General features: G+C 60.3%; 1 protein-coding gene across 1 annotated transcript; it reads right to left on the minus strand.

The window, feature by feature from the left end:
- Positions 1 to 4067: 4067 nt before the first annotated feature.
- LOC142077487 (kallikrein-14-like) lies at positions 4068 to 8038 on the minus strand (the record flags this gene model as incomplete). The annotated part of the gene is given in 4 exon segments (XM_075139455.1): positions 4068 to 4210; positions 4213 to 4219; positions 4819 to 4955; positions 7785 to 8038. Coding segments are annotated over 4 exon segments (541 nt in total), but the record flags the coding sequence as incomplete, so codon positions are not given.
- Positions 8039 to 9112: the final 1074 nt, after the last annotated feature.

Raw genomic sequence — 9112 nt, forward strand, 5'->3', positions numbered from 1 at the left:
CCATTGGTGGTTGGGTTGGAGCAGATCAGGACTGGCCTCTTCCGATTGGCCCAATTCAAAGCTAATTGGCCGTTATTGGTCAATGGCTTCGGTTGCCTTCTTCCACGCCTGGGTGACTTCAGCGTGATTGGCTCAGCCCAGACCTTCACCTCTTCCAGTTGACTCCTTCAAGACCTTGCTTGACCGTTGGACTTTGCCTCTTCCCGTTTTGGGTTGGTCGAGACTTAACGTGACCGTTGGTGATTGGTTGAATCAACCTTGGCTTGGCTTTCTCTCATTGGCCCGTTTCTGACCTCTACCGTTAACCATCGGTGGTTGAGTAGGTGGAGACCTCCTGGAGGTCGGCTTGGATTGACCTCTTCCGGTTGAGTCCTCCTCAACGCCCGTTGACCACCATCTTCAGCCAGGTTGAGTTCTCCTGAAGCCCTCCCCTCCCATCTTCTCAGGGCTCCACCCCATGGGTGACGGACACCCTTGGCACCCTCTTGCCCGGGTCCCCAACTTCTCCTGACCTCTGGGACCGGACATGGGGGGGGGGAGGGGGGGGACAAACACTACGGTTCCCACCACCCCCCTCTTCCTCAGCTTCTTCTCTCCTTGGAGGAGGGGGTGGGGTGGGGTGGGGTGGGGTGGGGTGGGGGGCGGAGTTAAGGTGACCACGACTTGATGGAACCCATGGGTGATCAAACTTCAGGTCATTTCCGCCGCTTTGGCCCCGCCCACTCCTCAATTTCCCGCTCTTATGTGAAGGTCCCCGCCCAATGCCACCTCCTCGCCGAGGGCGGGGTCCCCTGGCCCCGCCCACTCCCCGACCCCCCCCCTTTTTTTTTTTTCTGCAACTGCCTCAATAAAGAGATTCTTGTGGAAGCCCAAGAAGCCCTATCTGGGGGGGGGGTTGGGCTAGAAGAAGCCACGCCCCACCCCTGGCTGGGACCTCTGGGGATTGGTCGAGGGGGATGTGGGCGGGGTCAGGAGGTAGAGATGGACTCCAGGTTGGGTTTTGCTTCTACTTTATTGTTTCTAAGCCCCAATTTTGTCTCCCCCTTCGTCAGCTGAAGGTCACGGCCGTGGTCAGTGGTGGCCCAGGTCCGTGGCCCTCGTGTGGTCAGTGGTGGCCCAGGTCCGTGGCCCTCGTGTGGTCAGTGGTGGCCCAGGTCCCTCATGTGGTCAGTGGTGGCCTAGGTGCGGTCAGTGGTGGCCCAGGTCCGTGTCCCTTGTGTGGTCAGTGGTGGCCCAGGTCCCTCATGTGGTCAATGGTGGCCTAGTTGTGGTCAGTGGTGGCCCAGGTCCCTCATGTGTCAATGGTGGCCTAGTTGTGGTCAGTGGTGGCCCAGGTCCCTCATGTGGTCAGTGGTGGCCTAGTTGTGGTCAGTGGTGGCCCAAGTCCGTGTCCCTCGTGTGGTCAGTGGTGGCCTAGGTGGGTCAGTGGTGGCCCAGGTCCGTGTCCTCAGGTGGTCAGTGGTGGCCCAGGTCCGTGGCCCTCGTGTGGACAGTGGTGGCCCAGGTCCGTGGCCCTCGTGTGGTCAGTGGTGGCCCAGGTCCCTCATGTGGTCAATGGTGGCCTAGGTGTGATCAGTGGTGGCCCAGGTCCGTGTCCCTCGTGTGGTCAGTGGTGGCCTAGGTGTGGTCAGTGGTGGCCCAGGTCCGTGGCCCTCGTGTGGTCAGTGGTGGCCCAGGTCCGTGTCCTCATGTGGCCAATGGTGGCCTAGTTGTGGTCAGTGTGGCCCAAGTCCATGTCCCTCATGTGGTCAGTGGTGGCCCAGGTCCGTGTCCCTCGTGTGGTCAGTGGTGGCCTAGGTGTGGTCAGTGGTGGCCCAGGTCCGTGTCCCTCATGTGGTCAGTGGTGGCCCAGGTCCCTCATGTGGCCAATGGTGGCCTAGGTATGGTCAGTGGTGGCCCAGGTCCGTGTCCCTCATGTGGTCAGTGGTGGCCCAGGTCCCTCATGTGGTCAGTGGTGGCCTAGGTGTGGTCAGTGGTGGCCCAGGTCCGTGGCCCTCGTGTGGTCAGTGGTGGCCCAAGTCCATGTCCCTCGTGTGGTCAGTGGTGGCCTAGTTGTGGTCAGTGGTGGCCCAGGTCCGTGTCCCTCATGTGGTCAGTGGTGGCCTAGGTGTGATCAGTGGTGGCCCAGGTCCGTGGCCCTCGTGTGGTCAGTGGTGGCCCAGGTCCGTGTCCCTCATGTGGTCAGTGGTGGCCCAGGTCCCTCATGTGGCCAATGGTGGCCTAGGTATGGTCAGTGGTGGCCCAGGTCCGTGTCCCTCGTGTGGTCAGTGGTGGCCCAGGTCCCTCGTGTGGTCAGTGGTGGCCCAGGTCCCTCATGTGGTCAATGGTGGCCTAGTTGTGGTCAGTGGTGGCCCAGGTCCGTGTCCCTCGTGTGGTCAGTGGTGGCCCAGGTCCCTCATGTGTCAGTGGTGGCCTAGGTGTGGTCAGTGGTGGCCCAGGTCCGTGGCCCTCGTGTGGTCAGTGGTGGCCTAGGTGTGGTCAGTGGTGGCCCAGGTCCGTGGCCCTCGTGTGGTCAGTGGTGGCCTAGGTGTGGTCAGTGGTGGCCCAGGTCCGTGGCCCTCGTGTGGTCAGTGGTGGCCTAGGTGTGGTCAGTGGTGGCCCAGGTCCGTGGCCCTCGTGTGGTCAGTGGTGGCCCAGGTCTGTGGCCCTTGTGTGGTCAGTGGTGGCCTAGTTGTGGTCAGTGGTGGCCCAGGTCCGTGTCCCTCGTGTGGTCAGTGGTGGCCCAGGTCCCTCATGTGGCCAATGGTGGCCTAGTTGTGGTCAGTGGTGGCCCAAGTCCATGTCCCTCATGGGCCCAGGTCCGTGTCCCTCGTGTGGTCAGTGGTGGCCTAGGTGTGGTCAGTGGTGGCCCAGGTCCGTGTCCCTCATGTGGTCAGTGGTGGCCCAGGTCCCTCATGTGGCCAATGGTGGCCTAGGTATGGTCAGTGGTGGCCCAGGTCCGTGTCCCTCATGTGGTCAGTGGTGGCCCAGGTCCCTCATGTGGTCAGTGGTGGCCTAGGTGTGGTCAGTGGTGGCCCAGGTCCGTGGCCCTCGTGTGGTCAGTGGTGGCCCAAGTCCATGTCCCTCGTGTGGTCAGTGGTGGCCTAGTTGTGGTCAGTGGTGGCCCAGGTCCGTGTCCCTCGTGTGGTCAGTGGTGGCCTAGGTGTGATCAGTGGTGGCCCAGGTCCGTGTCCCTCATGTGGTCAGTGGTGGCCCAGGTCCCTCATGTGGCCAATGGTGGCCTAGTTGTGGTCAGTGGTGGCCCAGGTCCGTGTCCCTCGTGTGGTCAGTGGTGGCCTAGGTGTGGTCAGTGGTGGCCCAGGTCCGTGTCCCTCGTGTGGTCAGTGGTGGCCTAGTTGTGGTCAGTGGTGGCCCAGGTCCGTGTCCCTCATGTGGTCAGTGGTGCCTAGTTGTGGTCAGTGGTGGCCCAGGTCCGTGTCCCTCATGTGGTCAGTGATGGCCCAGGTCCGTGTCCCTCATGTGGTCAATGGTGGCCTAGGTGTGGTCAGTGGTGGCCCAGGTCCGTGGTCCATGGTGGCCCAAGATCTGTGGATGATGGTGGCCCAGATCTGTGTCTTTATGTCTCTAGTCGTAGTCCATGGTGGCCCAGATTCGTGGTCCATGGTGGCCCAGATCATGTTCTTGTGTCCCTAGTCCTAGTCCATGGTGGCCCAGATCCGTGGTCCATGGTGGCCCACATCCATGGTCCATGGTGGCCCAGATCTGTGGATGATGGTGGCCCAGATCCATGTCTTTATGTCCCTAGTCCTAGTCCATGGTGGCCCACATCCATGGTCCATGGTGGCCCAGGTCCATGGTGGCCCAGATCTCTGGATGATGGTGGCCCAGATCCGTCTCTTTATGTCCCTAGTCCTAGTCCATGGTGGCCCATATCCATGGTCCATGGTGGCCCAGGTCCATGGTGGCCCAGATCCGTCTCTTTATGTCCCTAGTCCTAGTCCATGGTGGCCCCCGTCCATGGTCGCCCAGATCCATCCCTTTCTATCCCCTAGCTATGGTCCGTGGTGGCCCAGATCCGTGTCCTTGGGTTGTCCTCTTCGGTGGCCCAACGTGGTGGCCACCAACTTCTAGTTACGGTTCATGGTGGTCAAGATCCAACCCACGTAGTTGCAGACCTTGGTGTAGACCCCCGGGCGACCGGGCAGGGCGCAGGTCTGCAACCCCCACGAGACGATACCTTGGAGGGTCCCGTTACAGGACAGTGGCCCCCGGAGTCACCCTATAGGAAGAGAGGCCAGTGGCAGGGGGGGCGGGGCTTCGGGCCACGCCCTGAGATAGGAGAAGGTCTTTAGGATGAAGTGGTGGGAGCCAGGGAGGGAGAAGAGCCCTTGGCTGGAGGACACGTGGGGTTTGGAGGGACACCAAGGTGGGGGGGGGGGGGGGGGGGGGGGGGGGCGTGGTCATGAGCGGGGGGGGGGCGTGGTCATGAGCGGGGGAGGCGTGGATTGGGGGGGCGGGGCACTCTTGGATTGGGTCAGGGGGTGGGGGGGTGGGGACGTAACTTTGGGAGTCCCATCAGGTTGGGGTTCCTCACCAATGGGAGACCAGAGATATGGGGTGGGGGGCGGTCCTTGTTCATGGGGGGGGGGGGTGGGGTGGTGACTTGAGGGGGAGGGGCGTGGATTTTGGGGGGCGGGGCACCCCTGGATTGGACGGGGTGTATTGGGGGGGGGGTGGGGACTTAACTTTGGGGGTCCCATCAGCTTGGGGTTCCTCACCAATGGGAGACCAAGAAACCTGGGGCGGGGGGGGGGGGGGGCGGTCCCTCTTCATTGGGGGGGGGGGGGGGCGTGCCCCGCCCTGCCCCGCCCCCGTTACCTGGCAGGAGTCGACGCGCTGGCGGCGCACCCCGGCGCAAAGCATGTTGGGAGTGATGCGCCAGGGGTAGGCGCGGCGGCAGGCGGCCGGGGGGATGATGTAGACGTAGGCGCAGATCAGGTGCCGCGGCAGCGTCACTGCGGGGAGGGGCGCGGGGGAGGGGGCGGGGGGGAGGGGGGAGGAAGAGTTACGCCAGGTTTACTCCGAGTCTGCGACAGGTTCGCTACAGCCTCGCCCCGACCTTACTACAGGTTTACTCCGACTTTACTATGGGCTTACCCCGACTTTACTCCAGGCTTGCCCCGACTTTACTACAGGTTTACTACAGGCTTACTCCGACTTTACTACAGGTTCACTACAGCCTTGCCCTGACTTTACTACAGGTTCACTACAGCCTTGCCCCGACTTTACTACAGGTTCACTACAGGCTTGCTCCGACTTACTACAGGCTTCCACCGACTTTACTACAGGCTTGCTCCGACTTTACTACAGGTTTACTCCTACTTTACTATGGGCTTACACCGACCTTACTACAGCTTACCCCGACTTTACTACAGGTTTACTCTGACTTTACTACAGGCTTGCCCCGACTTTACTACAGGTTTACTACAGGCTCACCCCGACTTTACTACAGGCTTACTCCAACTTTACTACAGGTTCACTACAGGCTCACCCCGACTTTGCTACAGGCTTGCCCCGACTTTACTACAGGCTTACCCCGACTTTACTACAGGCTTGCTCTGACTTTACTCCAGGCTTACTCTGACTTTACTACAGGTTTACTACAGGCTTACCCCGACTTTACTACAGGCTTACTCCGACCTTACTACAGGCTTACTCTGACTTTACTACAGGCTTGCTCCGACTTTACTTCAGGTTTGCTCTGACTTTACTACAGGCTTGCTCTGACTTTACTACAGGTTTACTATAGGCTTGCTCCGGCCTTACTACAGGCTTACTCAGTTTTACTACAGGCTTGCTCCGACTTTACTACAGATTTACTATAGGCTTCCCCGACTTTACTACGGGCTTACTCTGACTTTACTACAGGCTTGCCCCGACTTTACTACAGGTTTACTATATGCTTACTCCGACCTTACCACAGGCTTACTCAGTCTTTACTACAGGCTTACCGCGACTTTACTACAGGTTTACTATAGGCTTGCTCTGACCTTACCACAGGCTTACCCGACTTTACTACAGTTTTACTACAGGCTTGCCCCAACTTTACTACAGGCTTACTCTGACTTTACTACAGGTTTTACTCCAGGCCCCCCCCGACTTTACTACGGGCTTCCCCGACTTTACTACAGGCTTACTCGGACTTTACTACAGGTTTACTCCAGGCTCCCGCCGACATTACTACGGGCTTGCTCCGACCTTACTACAGGCTTACTCCAACTTTACCACAGGCTTACTCTGACTTTACTACAGGCTCCCCCCGACTTTACTACAGGCTTGCTCTGACTTTACTACAGGTTTACTCCAGGCCCCCCCGACTTTACTACAGGCTTCCTCTGACTTTACTACAGGCTTGCTCTGACTTTACCACAGGCTCCCCCCGACTTACTACGGGCTTCCCCCGACTTTACTACGGGCTTACTCTGACTTTACTACAGGCTTGCTCCGTCTTTACTTCAGGTTTGCTCCGACCTTACTACAGGCTTGCCCCGACTTTACCTACAGGTTTACTACAGGCTTGCCCCAACTTTACTACAGGCTTACTCTGACTTTACTACAGGTTTACTACAGGCTTGCTCTGACTTTACTATGGGCTTGCTCTGACTTTACTACGGGCTTCCCCCGACTTTACCACAGGCTTACTCTGACTTTACTACAGGTTTACTCCAGGCTCCCCCCGACTTTACTACAGGCCCCCCCCGACTTTACTACAGGCTTACTCGGACTTTACTACAGGTTTACTCCAGGCTCCCCCCCCGACTTTACTACAGGCCCCCCCCGACTTTACTACAGGCTTACTCGGACTTTACTACAGGTTTACTCCAGGCTCCCCCCGACATTACTACGGGCTTGCTCCGACCTTACTACAGGCTTACTCCAACTTTACCACAGGCTTACTCTGACTTTACTACGGGCTTCCCCCGACTTTACTACAGGCTTACTCGGACTTTACTACAGGTTTACTCCAGGCTCCCCCCCCCCCCCGACTTTACTACAGGCCCCCCCGACTTTACTACAGGCTTACTCGGACTTTACTACAGGTTTACTCCAGGCTCCCTCCCCCCGACTTTACTACAGGCTCCCCCCCCCCCGACTTTACTACAGGCTTACTCGGACTTTACTACAGGTTTACTCCAGGGTCCCCCGACTTTACTACGGGTTTCCCCCGACTTTACTACAGGCTTACTCTGACTTTACTACAGGTTTACTCCAACTTTACCACAGGCTTACTCTGACTTTACTACAGTTTTACTCCAGGCTTGCCCCGACTTTACTACAGGTTTGCTCCGACTTCACTACAGGCTTCCTCCAACTTTACTCCAGGCTTGCCCTGACTTTACTACAGGCTTGCTCCGACTTTACTACAGGTTTACTCCAGGCTCCCCCCGACTTTACTACGGGCTTGCTCCGGCTTTACTACAGGCTTGCTCCGACTTTACTACAGGCTTCCGCCGACTTTACTACAGGCTTACCCCGACTTTACTACAGGCTTGCTCCGAGTTTACTCTGGGCTTACCCCACCTTTACTACAGGTTGAATACAGGCTCCCCCCGACTTTACTACAGGCTTGCTCTGACTTTACTACAGGTTTACTCCAGGCTCCCCCCGACATTACTACGGGCTTGCTCCGACCTTACTACAGGCTTACTCCAACTTTACCACAGGCTTACTCTGACTTTACTACAGGTTTACTCTGACTTTACTACAGGCTTACTCTGACTTTACTACAGGTTTACTCCAGGCTCCCCCCGACTTTACTACAGGTTTGCTCCGGCTTTACTCACCCTGGGGGCTGGTGATGGTGCCCCACCCCGAGAGCAGGCAGGCGGTGCCGGGCGGGGCGCAGGCGCGGGGCAGGGGGAGGGGCCGGACGGCGGGGCCGAGCGCCACTGGCCGGTCCAGCTCCAGCAGCATGAGGTCATTGTCCAGGGTGGCGGGGTCGTAGGCGGGGTAGGGGATGGCCCGGGCCACGCCCCGCTCCTGCTCCGGCCCCTCCCGCCGCCGCAGGTCGTTCTCCCCCAGCCGCAGCCGCAGGCCCCTGCGGCCCCCCCCCCCCCCCCGGGGGGGGTGGGGGAGGGGGGAGGGGGAGGGGGGGGGGGACACGGGGCAGGGAGATGGCGGGGACGGGTGGGAGGCGTGGGGACATGGTGGGACACGGGGACATGGGTGGGAGATGTGGGGACATGGGGGGGACATGGGGAGACGGGTGGGGGACGTGGGGACGGGGACATGGGGACATGGGGACATGGGGGGGACGTGGGGACACGGGTGGGGGACGTGGGGACACGGGTGGGGGACGTGGGGACATGGGTGGGACGTGGGGACGGGGACATGGGGACATGGGGGGACATGGAAGGGGACAGGTGGGACACGGGGACATGGGTGGGACGTGGGGACGGGGACATGGGGACATGGGGGGGACGTGGGGACGTGGAAGGGACATGGGGACACGGGTGGGGGACGTGGGGACATGGGTGGGACGTGGGGACGGGGACATGGGGACATGGGGGGGACGTGGGGACGTGGAAGGGACATGGGGACACGGGTGGGGGATGTGGGGACATGGGGGGGACGTGGGGACGTGGAAGGGACATGGGGACACGGGTGGGGGACGTGGGGACATGGGTGGGACGTGGGGACGGGGACATGGGGACATGGAGGGGACATGGGGACGTGGACATGGGGACATGGGTGGGACGTGGGGACAGGGACATGGGGACATGGGTGGGACGTGGGGACGTGGAAGGGACATGGGGACACGGGTGGGGAACGTGGGGACATGGGTGGGACGTGGGGACGGGGACATGGGGACATGGGGGGGACATGGAAGGGGACAGGTGGGACATGGGGACGTGGACATGGGGACATGGGTGGGACATGGGGACGTGGACATGGGGACATGGGGGGGACGTGGAAGGGACATGGGATGGGTGGGACACGGGGACATGGGTGGGACACGTGTGGGACATGGGGATGTGGAAGGGACATGGGGACATGGGTGGGACATAGAAGGGACATGGGTGGGACATGGGGACACGGGTGGGGGATGTGGGGACACGGGTGGGACGTGGAAGGGACGTGGAGGGGGACACGGGGACATTGGTGGGACGTG

The sequence above is a fragment of the Calonectris borealis genome, unplaced genomic scaffold (genome assembly GCF_964195595.1).
Source record: "Calonectris borealis unplaced genomic scaffold, bCalBor7.hap1.2 HAP1_SCAFFOLD_273, whole genome shotgun sequence".
Lineage (NCBI taxonomy): Eukaryota > Metazoa > Chordata > Aves > Procellariiformes > Procellariidae > Calonectris > Calonectris borealis.